The sequence below is a fragment of the Panthera leo genome, chromosome A1 (assembly GCF_018350215.1).
Source record: "Panthera leo isolate Ple1 chromosome A1, P.leo_Ple1_pat1.1, whole genome shotgun sequence".
NCBI classification, from domain to species: domain Eukaryota; kingdom Metazoa; phylum Chordata; class Mammalia; order Carnivora; family Felidae; genus Panthera; species Panthera leo.
Window position 1 is genome coordinate 28,070,695 of NC_056679.1, and position 22,956 is coordinate 28,093,650.

General features: G+C 38.4%; 1 protein-coding gene across 8 annotated transcripts in view; it reads right to left on the minus strand.

Annotated features, from left to right (window-relative positions):
- Positions 1–2,404: 2,404 nt before the first annotated feature.
- Positions 2,405–22,956, minus strand: part of AKAP11 (A-kinase anchoring protein 11) — a 46,444-nt gene continuing 25,892 nt past the window's right edge. For 7 of the 8 annotated variants that reach the window (XM_042926900.1, XM_042926942.1, XM_042926919.1 and 4 more), the window contains 6 exons: positions 18,326–22,838; positions 14,319–14,474; positions 9,475–9,558; positions 8,648–8,694; positions 5,513–5,673; positions 2,405–3,378 (listed from right to left, as the gene is read on the minus strand). In XM_042926900.1, coding sequence (XP_042782834.1) covers positions 3,238–3,378; positions 5,513–5,673; positions 8,648–8,694; positions 9,475–9,558; positions 14,319–14,474; positions 18,326–22,838 — 5,102 coding nt within the window. In that variant the 3' untranslated portion in view covers positions 2,405–3,237. The remainder of the gene's footprint in view (positions 3,379–5,512; positions 5,674–8,647; positions 8,695–9,474; positions 9,559–14,318; positions 14,475–18,325; positions 22,839–22,956) is intronic. The other variant, XM_042926948.1, reaches the window with a different exon arrangement.

Consider the following 22,956-nt stretch of genomic DNA (forward strand, 5'->3'; position numbering starts at 1 on the left):
GCATTTCACTTTTCGCTTTAGTATAATCACGTAATTCCCACTGATGCTCTAACTGTCTTGTGCTGGTGACAGGTGGGCAGGGTTTTCAATGGAAAGCATTTTCCCTACACCCTGAGTGTGGATGCATTAATATTTTTTTTTAAACTGTGGAAAGTTTCTTTTGAGAAATATAAAATTTAAAGCAATATACTGATGGGAAAGTGATAGTTATTTGTGAAAGAATACTACTAGCTAAATAATTAACTAAGAAGACATCTGACTCTGGACTCTGATGATGAGTCAGGGTTAAGGTCTGCGACTGGGAAATGTGCACTGATGTCAAAGCCATGTGAGTAAATGATCTTTCACTTTATACATGGTACATTTAATAAGTAATTAAATTCTCCTGCCAGCAACATAAAACCCTTATTTAAGCAAAATGGAAGTATTATGAATTGAATTAATTCACGTCAAATATCTGAAAGGGTAAGTGGAACATTTTTCAAAGTATAAAGATGTTATCACGTATATTCACCGAGTGAATACTCTCAGAGGTTTTATTACTTCATTAAATTCTATCAACCATCCCAATAGATATTTTAATTTTCTTCTGTGATTTACAAATGAATCATTCATTTTGTATAAATCAGGAAGTATTTTCAAAATCAACATTAATAACATCCAAAATATAAATGTAGTTTAAACGTGGCTTGGGAAAAGACTATCAAAGAATTGTTACATTTCGGTCTAAAATAATGTTCTAAAAAAAAAAAAAAAACCTATCAGAAGGCCTCGTCCACTTTCTTCCCACAGATCCTTCAAGGGTTCTGAAATTGATAAACAGAATTCAACTCAACGCACATCACAACTTAACAGTTCTGAGTAAGACATGGTAATTTCATAAGAGCCAAAATGCACAGAATGGCAAGATCACAATGTTATATAATACAAATAGGTCAAGTAGATCTGTAATAAAATAAGACGGGTAGTCCTCAACAAACAGAGCTGTTCTGAAGACTGGGCAACCAAACAGACGGAACATGTCTTTGGAATAATCACAAAGTGCCTTTAAAGAATGTGAGTTTAGACTGCACTTGATTAAAAGATACTTCTCTCCCTACAAGGAGCTTTAACTCACGCTTCTTTTCACATCTGCCAATACTTAATATTTTTCTCTATGCCCCTGCGTGAAACTGATACAGGGGTAGAGTTCCACTAGGATTCTTACCATGCATGCTAACTAACACCTAAAGACTGGTCTGTCCTTACGTCGTGGCTAAATCAGGGAACTCTGAATCCAGCAAAGCTCCAGGTAAATGCAGAGAAACCAAAGACAGGAGGAAAATCTTCAAAATGATTTCTACCATAATAGAAATAAACATAAACACTTTCAAGCACAGAAAGTTTTAACGAAACTAATATATTTTCACTTTAGCTGAAAAGAAAGTCCGAACACAATCTGGCTGTTAATCACACCCGTACATATATCCAAGTTACTAAACACAACTTGATAGTTATATACTTGTAAAAATTCAATCCAAGCTTAATAAACCATAAATCTGTGTTATCATCAACAACCCAGGTGCCAGCATGTATAAACCCAGTCCAGTGCTGCTAAATCTCAAGTTCTGAGAAGCAAAAGACAGAAACAATTCTGGTTATATACATTTCCTGCATTTCTCCACCTCAAAAAATACTTGAAGAAACTTTAGGCAAATTTATTTTTAAGGCTCACTCCATTTCTGTATCTTAAGTTGAGAAAAAACAAAGCTTACAATGTAATCTCAAAATATTTAAGTGGCTTTTGGTATTTTTCTTACAAAGCAAATTTTACTCTCTCATTACAAAATACATTTCTCTACCATAATTATTAATTCAAATTAATGTAAGTGCCCTTATTCCTTGCCCCTTGGTGGGTGCTATGTCTTCTACACTTTGTGCAGCTTCCAGAACAGTCAGTGCTCAGGGAAAAAGAAAATGCAATGGCAGGAAAAAAGAAAATGTAATGGAGCAAAACCAAAGCCCCCAACAAAAGGTGATTTACTCTAGATTATAAAATCCACTAATGGAAGAACCAAAAACTCACACGCGCATACCCTCACGTACAAAACCAACACACAAGCACTATTCGAGTCAACTTGCAGTTTCTAAAGACAAGGTAGTAAAAAAACACAGAGCCCAGAAAAATCATGTCAGTCAACTTTACAAAACAGTGCAGATACTATTTTATCGGGGAGAGGGAGCCTGGGCATCCCTTCTTTTTCTAGAAAAAGCTCATCCTTGCTAAGAAGAGAGTTGTTTGTTTTTCAAAAATCCAACAGTGAAAATTATTGGGCTTCTCTAAATGCATTTCCATATTAACATTAATTTTTAAAATTTTAACATGTTTTGCACCTTTATTTTAATTTATAGGATAAATTAGGGATGCAAAATAGTTAAAAAAAAAACAAGAAATAAAAATTCTTACTGCACAATCTTTATAGACATTTTATTTTAAAGCACCTTTTAAATGTCAACAGTGGGTTTCTAACCAAGAAAACAGTAAAATAAAAAAGGGCACAAACCCACTAGGCAAGTCAAAAATATTCCTCTACACACACACACACACACACACACACACACACACACACACACACTTTCATGCCAGATGGATTGGCAACATTAGCAAATAATGTCATTTAATGAAAGGCTGGGGAAACTATCATTTACGGTATTTAGAGAAACCTAAAATACTAACGTTTCTAAGAAATTAAATAGTTTGGGGGGATTCAAAAACCTACCAATAGCTGAGCTATGAAAATAAAAATGACTTTTAAAAATAAGAAAAAAATTCTATTGGGGGAAGAAAAACCATTAGCCTCAAAGCTATTTTGTCAGATTAGTTCTTAACAGGATAGCATTTGTCTGCAACGTCCTTGGCCGCCTGGGTGCGGTTCATAGCAGCACTAACTTGGATGCAAAAAGAATGCTGTCAGTCAGTGTCCCTGAAAACCTCATGGTCAGACCTTCCGTCAAATCAGTGTTCTTAGGATCTTAACACACTATGCACGTGTCTAGAAGAATAAATGAAGATCATATTTGACAGAGATTACAAAAGTATGAACTATATATATACAACGTGGGATGACGGAATGCGCTTTTAAAAAGCTCTATCTACTTCCCTCCCAGTTCACGGTAAGTGGTAACAGTTTACCCTATGCATCCTTATCTGTTACTTCCTCTCCCCAAACAATAAAATGGACCGGCTGTGCGTTTGTTCTATGCGTTTTCCAAGAGCCAGTCAAACAGTGACTTGCACCTCTCCTCCCCCGGCGTCTTCTCCCGCATGTCATAGTACCGCAGCACAGCCTGCAGGAGGTCCCCCACCTTCCATCCCTTTCCTTGTAGTCGTTTTGAAAGCTAGGAAGAAAGAAAAGCATGTCCAACATTAACCAAAGACAATTTTCTAACAATCAAGTTTTCATTTTTATTTTTAATATCAGATCACTGTAAGAATCCTGCTGCCTGTGGTTAAAATATTATTCCCCAGTTTTATAATGAAGTCTTCTCCACTAAATCACCACCCCTTTACACAAATTAAACCCTCTTGCTTCCTGCCTTTGACAAACACATCTCCTTCACAGAATGACACTCTGGGATCGTTGGGAGACAGAACTCCACAAACCTCACCCACCAGATAGTCTGTGGGAGTCTAGTCTCCATTTCTACACCAAATTCTTGACCTAACTAAATACATCTGCCACACCCTCAATCAGGAACATAAAATAATAAAGATAATGTCAATCTTAATAGAACGATGTGGATTTTTCCTTTCACAACATGCAGTGTGGCTTTTTTCTGGAATACACACTCTGGCCTCAATGGAAACACGGCTTTCTAAGTTAAGAAATGTTAGTGTTTCGACAAAAAACCACCAAAGTAAATAAATATTGTGGTGATCATTTCACAATATATACAAATATCAAATCATTATGCTGTATACCTGAAACTAATATAATGTTATATTTCAACTACACCTCAATTTTTTTTTAAAAAGTAAATACAGGTTTAAATAAACTCTATTGTCACCAGAATCAGAACATGTCTTCACTCATTTTTTTTTTTCTCTTTAGTCCTGTAAAAACTAATTTTGTAATATAAATATGCTTAACCTTTTTAAAAAGTATCCTTTCAGAGATATAATTCACAGAGCATACACTTCATCCACTTAAAGTTTACTAGTCAATGGTTTTTAGTATACTCCCCCCGTTGAATGCAACTCTTACCACAATCGATGTTAAAACATGTTTCACTACACCAAAAGGAAAGCTCTACTTATTAGTAAACACGCCCATTTGTCACAAACCACTCAACTCTAGGCAATCACTAATCTACTCCAGTCTCTATAGATTTGCCCATTTTGGCCATTTCATATAAATGTAACCATAAAACATATGCTAGGTTACTTGGGAAGAGGTCCCTTGCCCCAAGCACTAACATGCTCACGCTCAGTTCTACTGAAGGCCTTCCTTAGTCCTCAGTTTATCCATGACTAAATGACTTGAAAATGTTTGCCTCTCTACAGTCAGTTCTGACACTTTTCCTACCCATTCCTTCTCCCTGACAATTCATTCCTTGAGCATCTCTTTCCGTCTTATTTTCTCCTTCTGCTCACAAACAGAAACCTAAACTAGAAAACTCCAAAAAGTCCAAGTAAAAACAAATTACAAAATGCCAAAAAAAATTATTTTTACCAATGCCTTTTTCACATATTTCTTTCAACAATATCTTTGTAAATCCTAAACCAGGAATCAAGAGTAACTGGATTGTTCCTTTTTTGTTATTACAGATCAATATATACTGGTTACTCATTGGACTATTCTATACCTATAGGAAGATTAAACCAAAATTCTGGTAAGGAAAATTCTGGGACAAAAACCTTAACACTATAAACCAAAACTCTTGACTAACAAGGTGCCTGGCAAACAGTTAAGTAAGTTCTCAATAAAGACATCCTATTAATGCATCGAATCTGACTGTTCTATTATTAGAGCCCTATTAAGTCCTCAAAGTGGTTCATGATCCCTTATGAAATGTTTAAACCTTTACTGGCTTTTGAGTATGCTAGTGTCTCCCACTAGAGAGGCTAGATTAACAGAGTAGGAGACATACTAATTACAAGGCACAATTATGAATCAATTTAAAACAAAGAATAACTCAGTTTTTGCATACGAACACATGTTTATTAACGGCACCTAACTTGGAGTACTTAGGATGTGCCAGACACTAGATTAAGCATCTTTTTACATCCTCACAAAAGCTCTGTGAGGTAAACTCCACAGTCATTTTCACAGTGCAGTTAAGGACACGGAGACTGGGGAGCTTGCCTGTGGTTATGGCACAGCGGACATCTGGACCCAACTATGAGACTCTACCGCCTAAACGTTTACGCCCTCTGCTATCAAGGGGCATCTTACTAGACCAACCACGTGACACAGAGTAGCACGTACGGCGAAACGTATCCTCACAAACACTCTATACGGCAGGTCCTTACTTGCATAAACTCCTTCTTCGCAGAGTCATGAAGACAAAGTTCTGCCACTTCAGCCTCCGAAGCGACGAGCCACTGAAGGATAATCCTTAGCTGGGGGTCTACTGTGCACGGCTCCATGTCGATATTTGTAATGAGCAGAATCTTTCGGTCTTGCTCCAAACCTAATATTGACATGTAAGCAATATAAAGTAAAACTCATCAATTTGATTCTCAACACCTCTGGTTTCCCAGGATAGGTACTTCCCATTTCTTAAGATTCCAGCCAACGCTGGAAAAAAATCCATCCTTTCTTACTCCTATGTTGACATCAACTAAAACATTTATTTGAAAGGGCAAAACAATTCTACAACAAAGGAGTAACACTGATCGTCTACTGAGAGCACAGATGTAAAACTCTACTTTGAGGCACTGAATTCAGATCCTTTATAAGTGCCATAATTTGTGTCAAAATACAATACACAGGTAAAGAAAGAGAAACCGAACTATAAAGCTATAATTACCACCAAAATAGAAGTGAAACACAAAAATACAATCTCAAATAAATAAACCTATTAAATGGACTTTAAGAAAGCTGCTTGAACTGAGAGAAGGAAGCAGCAAGCCCTTGTATCACACGTATTACATCATAAGCAACGTTCTAAGCTCTTCTGCTACACAAACTCCGGGAATCCTCACACCCACCCTATGAGGTGGGAACTACGTGAGAGATGTGAGGCAAAGAGAGATCCAGAGTATGACAGTGGGGAGGTGGCTGAACCAGGATGTGAACACAGGCAGTCTGGCTCCATGCTCTGTGTAATCACTTCATTCTTTAGGCAGAATGGGGGAAAAAATGTCATATGCAGCCACTTAATATCCCAAGCGCCAGACTGGGGAATTTTCTGGCACTCCTTGATAAATAAAAAACTGCTCTCAAGTTTCCTTTTTTAATGAGAAGTACGTTTTCAACATAAGGAAGGACGAATCGCTGTTGATGATAAAACTAATGACCTGTGGGCCCATATCAAGTGTTTACCCACTCCAGCTTAACGATGGCTGAGCAAAAAGCCGAGCTGAGACGAGGGCCCTCCCACACAAGAGATGCACGGTGGGCACGCTGGCAGACATCACGCCAGTTTGTACCAGCAATGGAAATTTGGTGGTGGATGGCCCTGACTCTTCTTGAGGGCACTGGAGGGCATTCTAGACTACCACTGATCATTTTTAGCATGTGTTGGTTCCTAATTTTTTCATTTAAAAAAACGGATCCGTGTCACGCTTTAAGATAAACGTACTGCCTTTTTCCTCCTCTCCCCCCACTGACTCTCAATCAAAAACGGGTCTAGTGCACTATGATACCAGGCGTGGCCTCAGGGCCATTCAGTGAATCCTGCAGAGGTCATGGGGTCGGAAGCTAAGTCACCTCAAGACTTCTCTGTATTACTGGCTTTCTCAGCTCAGAGCTCCTGGCTCTTTGGAGAGGTTACTAAACTCCAGCAAAAAGGGAAGGAGCTGACCTACTGCAACTATAAACAACAATGAAAAGTAGGATTTCCATAATTTTGAATCTTTCTATAAATTCGTTTCAATCCATCTCCTAATTTACCAATTCCTAATTTAACAAAATTGAAAGTTGGCCACAATTTTCTACATGATGAGAAGACTGGGATCTCAAAGGTGAGTGATGGCATGGCATATATCCACATGTAATTCTGATTTCTATCTATTCACAAAAGAAACCCTAAAGAGCTTGCTAGTGCCAAAAGTAAACTTTGAAAATGAATTTCATTATTTATATTCACCTGTATCTTCTTTTCTCTTATTCATTCCTCAGTAAAGTCAGTTAAGTAATGACTAGTTCATTAGAGAAAATACTCACCACACGCATTTACACCATGTACTGCCTTTGGAATAACTTTGCTCACAGGCATGACTTGGGAAAAAGGATACAATTTTTCTAGACAAAGTCAACACTCTTTAAGTCAACAAAAATAAAGCAAATTATTACCCAGCCTATCTGTGACTCTAAAAGTATTGTCCTACTCCTACTTCATATCTGATGACAAAAACTTACTTCTAGAAGCCCTATATGAAGAATGTCTATTGAGCAGAAGCATTGGCACTAAAAAATAATCACCTCAGTTCGGAGGATTGTATCTCAAAAACCGGTACGTGACCTCCCTAAATAAGGAAGGCATAATTGGTGACAAAACTGATTGGAAACTCAGGTATTATGAAAGTACATTTCAAGAAATTCATTTGGGAAATTTTCTCAGTTTGTCTACTTGCAAAGAAAGGATGAAAAAAATCACTAGTTCAAAAACAGTATCTCAAACAGTATGAATATTTTTAGGTGTCACTAGAGATTGTTGGTATTTTCATAATTAAAAAAAATAAAGATTTTTGGAAAATAAATCAATAGCCATCTAATCACAATGAAAATTCATCTTCGGCACGGAAAGTTTCTATGTTCGCTCAGATATTCTAATATATTTGAATTAAGCATTATAAATGATGGTCCACAACTCTGTGACCAATGGTGTCCAGTATTTACATACTTAGAACTATATTCATCAAAGAAAGAATTGAGTATTTTCTTCAAATATGTATATGTTTATGTATGTATATGTAACATACATATGTATGTAACTCATATGTATATGAGTTTAGGAATAGAATTGAGAGAGGGAAGAATTTATTTTAAAATATCTTTTAATTTTTATTTATTGATTTATGAAAGATCAACATTAAAACACTAATTCTAGAAGCTACTAGTTTGGGAGGAAAAAACTAGGGCATATGCCATAATTATAATAAATTATATCTTATAATGTAAGGGTTTTATGTTTTTAAAAAGATAATTATACAGAGAGATTATCATAAATTTCCCTCTCCAATAATTAAATAATTCTTTTAAAGCATGTCAGCCTTTACACCAATGGGCAGGCACTTCATTAGTTTAGCAATCAAATAGTACAAATTGTTTAACAAAGGACCTGACATTGGATACATTAGTACAAGAATATCCTGATTTGTAATGTAAATACCCCGATTTATAATAAAACTGGAGACTGACAAAAATGGACAGGTTAAAGACTCTTCTAGAACCTTATACAAAAAACACACAAACACTTTGAAAAACAAATCGTCAATTACCTTCTACATCATCCTCATGATCTTCATCTTTATCATCTGGCCCATCACTTTTCAAATAAAAAAAACAGAAGCAGTTAAAAAAATGGCTTTAGTTAATAATAGTATTAAAACTAATTCTTAAAACGTGGTAAAGAATGAATGTTACGATGATATGTGACACTTAAAAAGGGAAGAAATGCCAATAAAAAAGGAAGCTTTGCTTCTCACACCATTTCATGTTAAAATCTGAATTGTAAATGATGCCTAGATAGGTCATCGATAACTAAGAGGTTTTACCTTACCGTGATACAGAACACCAAGTAATTTCATGATAAAACTTATTTTAAAATAACGCTGAAATATTCTACTAATTTGGTTTTAGATAACACAGCATTTGAATTATCACAGAATGCCATGAATAATTATTAATGCTTCTGTTGATCCCATGTACATATTTTTTAACAGGGTAAAAAAACACCTTTTTCCTACACTTTTCTTATATATGAAATAAAATTACATACAAAAACAAAATAAACCAATAAACCCAAACCCCAGAAATCCTGTAGGAAGCAAGCTCTTTTTAATGAAATAATAATCGGTAGAATGAAAAAGAGCAAGCAGAGCAACGCATGCATAGACGCAACACATTTTGCAATTAGATGTCAGTCATGTCTTAGCATAATTGAATTTTTTCATTAGATGTAAATTGTCAAGCAGAATCACGTCCAAATATAGGAGAAAAGCAGACTGAAACATACTGGCACTGTAACCCACATTCTTTTAAGAATATGACATCATGCATTAGTGTGAAAGACTCATCAGTTTTTAAGTTTCTGGACTGGACCAACCTGTCTGTTGTTGGAAAGGATAAATTGTCCTCATACAAATCTCCTTCTAAACCAAGACTGCTCCAGCTACTGCTGTTACCATTACTGCCAGAAGAAGAAAAGAACAGAGCTGAACCAGAAAATGAATAGTAAAGAAGACCTTGGTTTTCCTTGGAACAGCTTCTGTCAGTGGTAACTGGGAGGTTCGGAAGCTGCCCCGGAGGAGTGGGGCATCCTTGGAGGGAGAGACCATCACTGCTACTGGAAAAGGTACTTGACAGCTTCGGACATTGAAAGTTTTCTTACTTGCCCTCAACAGATCAGGAAAATTATTCTAAACCTGTATTTATTTTACACATGAACATAACAGAAAGACTTTTAGGACAGCAAATGGATGCACAAAGTAAGAAGCTTCACGATTTAATTAAGGTCTACGACAAATCTTGGGATATAATTTGTAAAAAGCCAATACCCTTCAGTTTGGGTAAAATTTTAAAAAGACCGTAGGTTAACATTCTCTCAGCTCTTTAGACAGCGCAAACACTGATGGGCTGGGTAGGTGGGGATGAAATGACAGGCACAAAAACATAGCCCCGAACAGACCTTTTGTACCTACTTGGAGAAAAGATGTTTTCTGATTTTAAAATACTCTTATTATGTCAATGACCTTCATTTCATACATTATGTATAATTCAGTAGGTGGCAAATATTATACACTTTCTTCAGAATATTGAATAACCAAGGCTCAGTTAAGCAATGCACCTGTCTGGTGGGCCAGTCACCAGTGCCACACAGAGAACTTCTTGAACTACCTAACTAGAAGAAGAAAGCAACTAGATTCTCAAACTGCGGCAAAGCAATAAAACACAAAAAGCGACTGTGTTCAGAAACAAAATAAAGTTAAAAATTTCAGATTAAAACCTAAACATGCAATTTAAAATTCTAAATCACTAAAATAATTAGTAAGCACATTAGTTCGCAGTGATAAGCAGCTTATATTTCCCCACATTATGCTAGGCAATTATAAAAATTAATATTTATACAAACCAAAATTTTGGTTCTAAAAAGTGAATTAACACAAAATCATCCTCTGTGCATCAGTAGATGTTGAAAAGGTTACCAACAAAGGGACAATTATTTAAACGTTATAAAGAGTTTCCAAGCAATTTCAACAATTTGCATATCCATCTTTACTCTGGCACTATCACACTGTCACACACTATAATGTCTTCGAAAATAAAAGCTAAAACTGAGCAGTGCCTTTTCAACCTATGTTCAAAAAAATACAGCTCTATCCTAAAACCATTAAAACAACCAGAGTTATGCCTATGTAGCCTGCTGTCAAACAAATCGAGAATGGAAAAACATGGAGATACCGAAGGGACAGACGACTATGAGCCAAAGAGAAAGAAAAAATTGATGATCTCAAGCACTTCATTTACATCTACCAATAGAACGATTTTTCTAAACAAAGAAAAATACTACAAAATTAAAATTCTTCCTCATTCCCTGACAACAATGACCCCTCCTTTTAATTAATAATAAAAACCCATCACCTAGATTTTAAGTGAACATGAAAAGAAATAACAGCTGAAGAATGTAAAGACCAAAAATTCAAACTCCCTCTATTTAACCTCATTCCCTCACCTCTGCTGCCCCTCAAAATGGATCAGATTTAAAGTTAGGACCATAGAATTTTTCATCTAACCAGGACACTTTTGGAAATGAAAGAAGTCACCATTAATAACTATACCAGAACAGCAGAAGCAAACCAGGACTGTCCTGAGCAATGATCATCTGACATTAATCCAATACAAAACAACTTAATTTCTTCACTTAACAGTCTTCATATTTCATTCTTGAACACTGTCCTGTTTCCACCATTTTCTTTTATACCTTTTCCTATTTCCTATCTCTTCCTATTTGTGTATTTTCCTTTTACATCTTCTCATGTTTCCAATGTCTAGAACAGGCATACCTCCAACCAGTGGGAGTCTAGGGCTAAAATTCTTTATTGTGGTTTTCAGCCATATGAAGATGACTATCGACTTTGACATATCTCATAAAGATGATCTCAAAACTTCTGCAAGCCCGGCCCCACCTCTTACCTAATCCACTATATAACTACTAAGATTCACAGACTGCTTGAAGTACTTGAAGAGATGCATGTACCAGGTCTCTTCCTGATCAAATAACTATACATTCCTCATAAACACTTGTGTACTTTGAAATTATTGGTTTTTTTTAACTGTTGCCCTCTACTAAACCTCCTATTTAGAGTGAAAGCACGTAGAGTGTCCAAACTGGAGTCTTTTATCTCCTATCTGATCTCTGTACCAGAAAACAGCACATGTCATCAAAGACAAAACATGTGAAGTCATGTATTTTAAGTGTGGTCTCTGAAGCAGCTGCATTAAAATCATCTGAGGTGCTTACCAAGCATGCAGATTCTTGGGACCTCCGATGACCTAATGAATCTTAATCTCTGGGAGGTGAGGCCCTGGAACCTGTATATCCAACATGCACTCTACCAACCCTGGAGAGGCCCTAGTTTTTCTTTGTGCTTGAACCTTAATAACCACACAGCATAAGAGTTCTTATTAAAACTGTGCTCAGGGGCGCCTGGGTGGCTCAGTCGGTTGGGCGGCCGACTTCGGCTCAGGTCATGATCTCGCAGTCCGTGAGTTCGAGCCCCGCGTCGGGCTCTGTGCTGACAGCTCAGAGCCTGGAGCCTGCTTCAGATTCTGTGTTTCCCTCTCTCTGACCCTCCCCCGTTCATGCTCTGTCTCTCTCTGTCTCAAAAATAAATAAACGTTAAAAAAAAAAAACAACAAAAAACTGTGCTCAATTAAAACTACAGGTGTGTTTCTGACAAAATGCTATCAAGCTAAGTTTTTCCCATCCCAAATTCAAACAGTTAATTTTCTGAGCCAAATGTATGTACCCATGTTAAACATAATCATTTTAGTCTCAGCCTGATTTGGTCTTTTTGAAACTTGGTTCTGTTAAAGAGATTTTTTTAAATGTTCGTTTTAAGCCATTCACACATAATGAGCACAGTAGTCCCTTCTTATCTGTGGAGGATGCATTCCAAGACCCCCAGTGGGTGCCTGAAACCACAGACAGTACTGAACCCCATATATACTATGGTTTTTTTCTTTACATATCTACCTACGATGAAGCTTAATTTATAAATTAGGCACAGTAAGAGACTGACAACAAAATCTAACAATAAACTAGAATAATTATAACAATATATGGTAATAAAAGTTATGTGAATGTGGTCTCTGTCTCTCAAGACATCTTATTGTATGTACTCACTATTCTTGTGATGAGGTGAAAAGATAAATTGCCTACGTGTTGAGATGAAGTGCAGCCAATGATGCAGGCACAGTAACATAGTAACGTAATGTTAGGCTACAATGACCTTCTGACAACATGTCAGAAGGAGGGCCATCTTCTTCTAGACCTTGACTGACTGCGGGTAACTGAAACCACGGAAAAGCAAAACCACAGATAAGGAAGTGGGGAAGGACTACTTACTCTCCAGCACTGATAAAATGCAAAAGAGGACAGAACCAAGGACAGAGCCATCAAATCGGACAACATCCTGCAGAGTTCTTCTACTGGCGACAGGCCCCTTAATGCCACGGGCCACTAACCCTGGTTCTCTCATTTTAACCCCAGGATTTCCAAAGCAACAACATCAACCCTCACGGAAATTCTAGAAACCTGTATTTCTCCAAGATGAGAGAAGAATTTTAGTGTTAACTTCCTATACCAGGTTAGAGTCATGGAAAAGGCCACATGATGTTTGTGATATTACCCCTACGTCCCACTACCACTTTTAAAGACTGCCTTTTGGGAACTCGATTTTAAGATGTATTGGTGGTTTACGCAGCATTTTAAGAAACTATGACAGAACAGATGTTCTATAAAAATATTAATACTGGTTAATCCAAGCATCAAACAAAATGCTCTGAGATGATGTGTTCTAACAGGTGAAAAGCCATTTCTTTTCCTTCCTCCCCTCCTTCCATGGTCTTCTCGCCTCCCCCTACTGCTCAGTCACTTCCAAGGGTTCTGTTCAACTGAAGCCTCACAGGGTCCCTTCCACAGCCTGAAACTAAGAACCCTTTCCTCTCCCTACACTCAGCTGTGGAGGGCATTTATTATTTCCAATTATCAATTAATGTGGGTCAGAATTTATGGCATTTTATAGTTTAGTCAGGAATGCCTTTATAGAGTTAATAGAAGAAAAAATGTACTGCAATTAATAAAATATTCAAAGGAATGTTATTATGAACAAAATTAACTAAGAAAAGTTATATATGAGGTTAAGTGCCTTCTGCTGTACAAAACCGTATTTTTATGATGAGTTTATGTATTATTTCCAGTCAGTCACATATAAATGCTCTAGGTCATTTTGTTCCTCAATAGCAGGCTAAGTGAGAACTCCTTCTCCAGAAAGATATTACTTTAACTAATAACAAGAAAATTCCAGGGCCATTTTGATACCTTTTACAGATAACTGTCCTTTACCCCAGACTAGAAAGAAAAAAGAAGTACCCTTTTTAAAGTAAGAAATACATTTTTTCCATCAAAACTTCACAAAAGTCTGGGAAAATTCTCAGGGTATAAATCCAAATGTATGCAATATTTTTCATATCAACTACTGGCACACCCAAAGAAAATTAGCTTGGCTTGTTACTGTATCTAATACATGTGCAAAACCATTAGAACCGTATTATGGATAATAAAGTATGTTTTAAAAACAATGGCAGAATTTTCAAATTCATAATTCTTAAACCCCCGGTGTGAAGCTACTTCTGAGGTCTGAGGATCACACGTACAACTTCAGTTACCTTTCACTTAGGTGATGAAAACTGCTGCTCTCATCCTGGTGTTCATCTTCAAAACTTAAATTGGACCAGCTGCCAGTGCTGTCATCACCAATACTGAGGTTCAGCTGCTGGCTGCCCAGAGACTCAGTTGACTGAAAGTCTTCTATTTCTTTTGGACTAGAAGGAAGGAAGGGAGAGAGGGAGGGGAAAAAGAAAACCAATCCGAAAGCATCAGATTCTGAATTCTAAGGCTATCAATTTGACGATAAAGAGGACAAAAACAAGACACAATATTCAGAGCCACACCAGTGGCCCATCCAACACTTTGTGTCTGCTAATGAAGAGACTTTGTAGGAGAGCATACTAATTTCAAAGTGAACTGAGCTCTATCTGTTATGGATCCACCCAAGTGCTACATTTATCTAACTTCTCTTTAAAGCAGTTCATATTTTAACTGGGACCTTAAGTTTACCACCTACTTTTAAGGCTGTACTTTTTTTTTTTTTATTTTTTTTTTTTTTTAACGTTTATTTATTTTTGAGACAGAGAGAGAGAGACAGAGCATGAACAGGGGAGGGGCAGAGAGAGAGGGAGACACAGAATCTGAAACAGGCTCCAGGCTCTGAGCTGTCAGCACAGAGCCGGACGTGGGGCTCGAACTCACGGAACACGAGATCGTGACCTGAGCTGAAGTCGGCCGCTTAACCGACTGAGCCACCCAGGCGCCCCTTAAGGCTGTACTTTTATTTGTACTGACAGGAAGCTCTTTCTGGCTTTAAGAATAAAAAAGCAGTTTGAGGAATTCAACTACTGTCAATCAAGCCTACAGTCAAACCAGCCAGATCTCTTTAAAATTTTGAGCATGGATCATAACCCTTCTCATTATTTTTTTCAATGAAGAAGAGACATTTACATTTTTATTCCATCTTCACAAGAAAGACCATTCACTATTCAATTACTCTAACTGCCCATTCTATATTTTGTTCTCAACTTAACAGTTTAAAAATTGTATTTTTAAAGACGATGAGGAAAAATGTTAGTCTTTTGATCAAAACCTCTGGTGGCCTCTCACCGATCAGAGTCCAGATCCTTATACTTGCTGGTATGATTCCCTCTCGTGATTCCCTCCATCTTGTTTCACCTCTTACTCTCCCCAGCTCACCAACGTCAGCCATGCAGCCTCTGTGCTATTTCCCCAACATGCACAATCCTACCCCTTTGTCTGGTACCAATTCCCACATGACTTCTTCTCTCTTCACCCTGGGCTCTTGGCTCAAATGTTACTCAGTGTTGCTTCCCTAGCTACTGCCCACCATCCCCACCTGCTGCCACTGACCACCACCATCCATCGTCACCCTACCCCACCCCACCCCACCTCTATCCACCTCTCTTTTAGTTTTCCTCCAAAGCCCTTATCACTCTGTGACATATTTCATAATTTACTTCTTTGTCTTATTCCATTGGAACATAAGCTCCAGAGAACACGTATTTTTGACCGTCTTACTTATTTCTGTATTCCCAGTGCCTGGGATAGATCCTGAACTGCCCACCCCCTTGGGGGCTATCTTCATTTTATATTTAAGATACAGCAACCAGAATTATAGTGGATGGGCACATTACAGTTTTGAGCCATAATGGAGCACTCCTTTGTTCTTTTTTTTAAACACTTCTCTGGAATGTGCCACAATCTAATGGTTTTTTGGCTGAAATGACCCACTAGATGAGGTCCAGAGAAGAGTTTTAATGACTGCTGAGTTATTCTGCCTCATAAATAACAGCTCAGAATACAGTTTAGATGTTTGCTCTTCTAAAAATGCACTACCATATAATTCCCCATTTAATACTCACATACCACCCTTCTGTACATTATAGCTCTGTGAAATATTTATGGTTATTTTCACGAATCAAACATTTGCAAGAAAGGGGACACTAGTGAAAGAATCCAAACGATACCTTTAAAAATAATCCATCTGAATGAATCCCCCTTAAAGCTTCAAAGGCAAACCATTTTAACATCAGAAACAGAAACTGGGAAACAGCACACTATACACACTAGAGTCAACTTTTAACGATCAGCACTTATAGAACCCTAGCCCAGTTATTAAGAAAAGAAGAGAAAAGGGAAAAGAAATACAAAGCAATATTCCACTGGCCTTGACAAAACGTTGGAATAGACAGCACCAGCTTTTATGAACAAGTCCAAGGGCTGACTTACTCACCCAAGGGAGTAGGAAGGGAAAGTGAAAATACTGAGCTATCAATAATAGCATTTGCCAGGCCCTCGAGGGATGTCTTAGAGACTCCAATCTAGAGGTGAGTCTCTTTTTCTCCCACAGGCCTGGGGAGGCGCACAGGGAGAAACATTTAAAATAGTCTGAGGCTAATTTTATTTGAGGAAGATTGCTACAGGGGTAGAAAAGCCTAGTTTACTACAACTTATTTATCCATATATTTATTAACCACTTCTTATATGTCTATCATCATATTAAGAACTGATAGGTAATCATGAACAAAGAAAATGCAGGTCTAGGACAAAAGTTTGCAAATATTTACCATAAAGGGCCAAAGAGCAAACACTTAGGCACCGTTGGCCACAGATCTCTATTCCAACTACTCAATTCTGCAACTAAAGCATAGAATCAGCCACAGACAATACATAAATGAATGAGCACAGCTGTGTCCCAACATAACTTTATGTGAGGAACATAAAATTTGAATTTCATATAATTTTCACGTCACAAAATAGTATTCTTTTGATTTATCAACCACCGAGGAAATGTAAACACCAGTCTTAGCTCACAGATGATTACAAATAAAACAAAAAGCAGTGGCCAGATCTGGCCCGTGGGTTATAGTGTGCCAACTCCTGCTCTAGGAGAAAGGAGGCTGCCTGGTAGGGACCGCCCAGAAACAGCTCAAGAGGACGCTATGGAACAACTGCAGTCCAAGGTCCTCAACAAACCATCTCCCTATTTTAAGATGGCTAAGAAGAGAGACAGACATTGCCACGGCTTTGACAAAAGCCACTAAAAAATCTGAGAAAATCCTGTGACTCCATTAAATCCCACCCCGACTCTAGGAACTTTCTCTTTTCAGTGGGACTAGCAAAATCCTACCAGCTAATAACAGTGATGATCCTGATGCTTCCCAGGGAGGCAAAAAAGGTTAAAAGCGCAAATCTGAACTCAAGTGTCAGAGTCTCTGAGCACAAGACACAGCACAAGACCCTGTGAGGCTCTTAGAAATGTCCCCTTAGATAGGGGCCTATCAAGAGAAGGGAGGGGCGCCTGGGTGGCTCAGTGGGTTAAGCGTCGACTTCAGCTCAGGTCATGATCTCTCGGTTTGTGAGTTGGAGACCCGTGTTGGGCTCTGTGCTGACAGCTCGGAGCCTGGAGCCTGCTTCAGATACTCTGTCTGTCTGTCTGTCTCTCTCTCCCCTCCCCTGCTTACTCTCTGTCTCCCCCCCCACAAAAGTAAATACAATAAACATTAAAAAAAGAATCTTAAAAAAAAAAAAAAAAAAAGAAGCAGTGATAGCAGCAGTGAAAATCTTTGTTTTTAAAGCTTTCTTCCTCACAGCAATTGGTTAAATTATGTTCTTTATAAGAAAACTTACCTTTGTGAAGAGAAAAAAATAAAACACTATAAAAAAATTTAATCTCAGAGTAGTTGGTTATCATTTGCTTTATACATTTGCTGTATAAAACCCTCCAGCTGTTCTTTCAATCCAGCTTTACCTACTTCGTAGCTCTGTGAACGAGGCAAGGTGACCATCCTCCCTAAGCTTCTTTTTCCAGCTTGGGAGATGGTTAACACCTCCCCTCAGAGGGCTGCTGGGGAAAAAATGAGACAACACAGACGAGGACTAATGTACAGGATATGAAACAATACACAAATGTAGTATGGAAAATTTTTTGTTAACTTAGGAGTTAAAAATAATTGTACCTTTCGGAACAGGACCTAAGACCCATATGATCAAGTTTAACGTTTCATTCTATCCTAAGACCCAAAAGAAATCTGAGACTCACCTGCTAACAGCACGTCCAACATTGGTCATCGCCGACGTCATTATTTCTGTGGTAAGGCTTTCAGCAAAGCTAACGCCATCCTGTCCAATCCCGCTGTCAGCCACCAGACTGGTATTGCTCAGTTCTCTCTCTGCTTTTTCAATAGCTTCAGCAACTATCTTCTCCGCAAGCACTGTCTTCTTATCAAGACCAACATGAATTTGTGGGACATCAAGATGAAAAATTCTAGATTCCTGATAGATGTTGCTAAGTTTTGACTTAGAAGCTGGCTGACTAGTAGCAAGTGAATCCTGCCTGGAAACATGTTGAGATGAATTTCCAGTGCAATCGTGCAGTTCTTTACGGTCACAATATCTGCAGGGTTGACTTATAAGAGGTGACAACTTTTCTGCATAAGTGACCCTATCAGCTGCTTTTGTGGACTCAGACGCATGGAAAACTGCAGATCCTAAACTGAGCTCTAAGGTATCATCCGCTACTTTTTTCGCATACTGTTCTATAGCTTGAACCACACTCTCTCCATAACCAAACCCATTTAAGCTGCCTGTACTGTGGTAAAATCTGTGATTTTGCGGGGAAGGCTGAAGAGCCTGAGGAAATTCTGGCTCAGCGGGTGACCTGGTTTCTTCATCACGTCCAGACTTTTCATAAAGGCAAGAATCTGTTAAGGATTTTGGCAAGCCAACTGTAGACACTGTCAGCTCTTTTTTAACATCTCTTGTTACGCTGTGAGCAAGAGAGGCTGAAAAACTATACAGTTCAGAGCAGTCATTTTTGTATGTATCCAGCGTCCATTCACAAGTTTTATTTTTGCAAAGGTAAACTCCACTTCTTTTACTTTGCCGTTCGTGATCTACTTCTTGGTGGTGTCCTTTATTTAAGAATATTAAGAGGTCGTTCTTGGTTGTCACCTGTGAGCTCTGCACGGAGAACATTTTTGAGCCGCACTTCATTTGGACTGCCTTCGCTGCTTCTCGTAATCCCGACTTAACAGATCGATAGGCAAGTCTATTGGCATACTGATCCATTATTAACTCACTATTACCACCTTCCTGTTTGAGCACTTGGATAATGTGACCAGCATATTCGTCTGTCACGCTTTCGCAGCTGGGATACTTGTACGTCAGACCAGACACACAAGAACTTGGTGGTAATGAAAGACTGGACGGATCTACTTCTTTGGGGTCTGCTAGAGCCTCCATCTCCAACTTCTCTTCTGATCTATCGTCTCGGCCACCGTCCACGTAACAACTATTCCTCCTTTGCCTGAAAAGCACACAGCTTCTAACTTTTGCTATTTTCTCAGCCTCCGTAATGACTTCTGCTGCCAGGTCACCTGCAAAATTGCATAATATTTGTAAGTTTTCCTCTGAGTGACTTAAAGCAGTAGGTGACACACTTCTTTGACTCTTCACAGTTAAGCAAGGGCTTTTAACCTTGGGTTCCTGAGTTACTTTATTATCTAAATGGGAAGCTGCCATTTCTGTGGCCAGAGAAATGATGTGCGTAGCTAACGATTCCGCAAACTGAACTTTCTTCCCTGAGTGCTCTGACTTCACATCCACTTCCGGATGCTCTTCGTCTTCACTGCTTTCCACTTCTTCTGAAAGAGATCGCATGAGTTTCAACATGAACTCTTCTTTTTCTATAGTATTTTGTTCACTTTCAGACAAACTACCAACAGATGAGTTGTGAGGCGTAGAGGGTGGTGTAGCAGGTGCGAATTCTTTTGCCAATTCCCCCTTGAGCTTTTTGGTTAACTTCTTGATATCCCATTCAGAACTAGCCTGGGATGGTACTAGAGGAGTGGATGGAGGAGTATCGGGTATCACATTGCCGTCTCTAATCTTCTGTTTATCTTCCACGTGCAAACCATCTACACACGTAAGCACTGTAGAGGAGAAAGTATGTGAATGAGGACAAGGGTGGTCTTGACCAAAACACAAGGGCTCAAGTGCTGCATTATTCAAATTATCCTTTTTCATGGATTTGTCTTTAGCAACTTCCTTCAAATCAGGTTTCTGACCCACAATTGTCAGACAAGGTTGTGGTGTCTCTAAAGAAAATCCATGAACTATAGAACCTTTACATTCTGGAACACAGTCCTTTCCTACTGAAAGTGAACAGGGGGTTAAGTGATCTTGACCATCGAGAAATTTGGGGAACTTTTCCAAGGTCAACTGTGACTCTTCTCCAGGAACAAGCAAGTTTTCCTTGCATTCAGCATTTTTATCTACATTTGAGATCGCTGATTTGCTTTTATCGATGGAATGTTTAATAATAGATTTAGATAATCGATCAGCAAACATATCCTTATTGCTAACTTCGCTCTGTTGCACTGTTGCTTGATCAGAACAGAAAGGAAGGGTTTCTCCCTTTACTGTTTTAGTTACACCATCTGTTTGTTCATCAACTGTTTTTGTACATTTGAATGATGTCATTGACTCTAAAGTTTCATTTACAATCGTATGCACCATTGCTGCAGAAAAGTTGTTAATAATCACAGGATCACTTGTTAATTTTGAAGAGCTCTGCACTTCAGCAGCATCATTAGTTGGTTTAAAGTCATTCTGGTTACCTGGATTGTGGTCTGAGGGTAAACAAATATTTCTGAGACACGCTACTTCCTCGTCTTTGTTTTTTGTGGTAACACATGTCTGGATAGAATCGCCATTCAAATTACTATCATCCGATGACCGACGAGATTTTGACTGATATATATTAGATGAGATATGATATGGGAGAAGGGCACTTCCTGCCAAGGGTACTGGTATCGAAGTAACAATTCCAGAAGTACAAAACAAGGCCTGCTGTACTGTGTATTCCTTTTTATGTTCCTGCATGGGTTTGGTCTCCATAAGGGTCTGGTTGTTAAAAGCAGGGGAAAACGTGGAGGTCTGTGTCGGCGGCACTAAATTTCCTGCACTGGCATCCTTTATGGTATCTGTGGAAACACTAACTGCTGCCTTGGTTGAGAAGGTCACACCGGCTTGTGAAAGCTCGATGAATGCTTCCTGTAATACAGACTCAGACAGGTCTTTTGCGTAGGACTTCACTGCTTTGTCTTCATAGTCAAACGGCCAACGCTGTGGAGATGCGGGTGTTGGGGGACAGGAAAACTGACACACCTCCATGATGCCTTCAAAAACAAGCTCTTCCGCAAGATCCGCAGCAAACCGAGCGACTGTGTTTGTGAATATCTGCTTTTTTACATACTGTAAATCCCTGAAAGCATTTGATAAAGCTTCACTCACCAAAAAATTAGCCAGACCACTAACAGCACGTTCTCTCAGTGAAAACGCACACTGTCTTCTCAGCTCGTTAAATGCCATCTGAAAAACAGAGGATGTCAATTTGATAGCCAGGTGACACAATGCATTGGTACACGAAGAGACTCCTTTCTGTAAGTCTTTAAATGCACTGCCAAAACTTTTTTCCACAAGGTCTGAGGCAAATTTCTGAATAGTATCTTTAATCATCAAGGATTTATTTTTAGATTTACTTTTTTGATCAAGGCTTCCACTGTGAAGAGCTGTGGTTTTATTTTCTCCCTTCTTAATGCTATTAATGTCTGATGTGGCATTAGTATGTTGGGTATGAAGAACAGAGCCCAGAACCTTACATGAGATGCTATTCGCATAATCCTCATAGGTGTAATAAACAGAATCATGATCTTCATGAATCCTATCTCCACCAATATCTGTTTGGCAAAAACATTCAGCAGGAGTACAACCTCCAAGAGGGCTAAAGGCAGAGGATCGAATAGGGCTAAACAAACCACTGTCCTCCCCTGACGCCTTCACTGGGCGAGGTGAATCCGGGGCATCACACAGGTTACTGTAAGGGGATTCTGGTTTACGAGGAGTTGGCTTTCTAACGTTAGCTGGGAGAGCTGGACGCTCAAACTTGAATTTTTGAGGATTCATAGTAGTAGTTACAGAACAAGATTTTTCATGTTTGTGTCCTTTCTTTTGCGACGGCTTCCCTACAACAGGATCTTTTAGAAATGGACAAGAAGTCTCTAAAGTTTGTTCTAACTCATCAAACTGATCAAAACTATCAAAAAATTCACTTACTTCTGAGTCTGAATCCTCTATATCATCTTTCATCACAGGAATTTTAGGTAACTCAAGTTTTGCTTTTAAACTTTTTTGATATCCTTCTTCATCCAAGAAAATAACAGGACTTGGACTTGAGCATTCAGATTCAGAGGAATAGGCAGGAGAAGAAGAAAACAACATTTTCTGTGTATCACTACCTTTATCTGAAGCATTAGATGATCTATAGAAACTCTTTTGGATCCAAGGCTCAGAAATTAATGTTGTGACTGAAGTTTTCACAGAAGGTAGTTCTTTATGTCCCAGCATATTTATTAAGGAAGTTGAAGGTTTAGCCAATGACTTCTGCCTCCCAGAGCTAACCAGAATTCTTAAATCATGGGTTTCTAGATGGTGACCAGAAGAAGTCTGTGAAGCAGCATCACACTGGCTCTTTAGTGCAGCAATGCTTATTCCTATAGGAAAAGAATAAAGTGATCAAATTATTCTTGAACAGAATCTTTTAAAAATTAATTCACATCAATGGGAGTAAGTAGACTTTAAGCATGAAATATTTATTTGTAACATAAATGA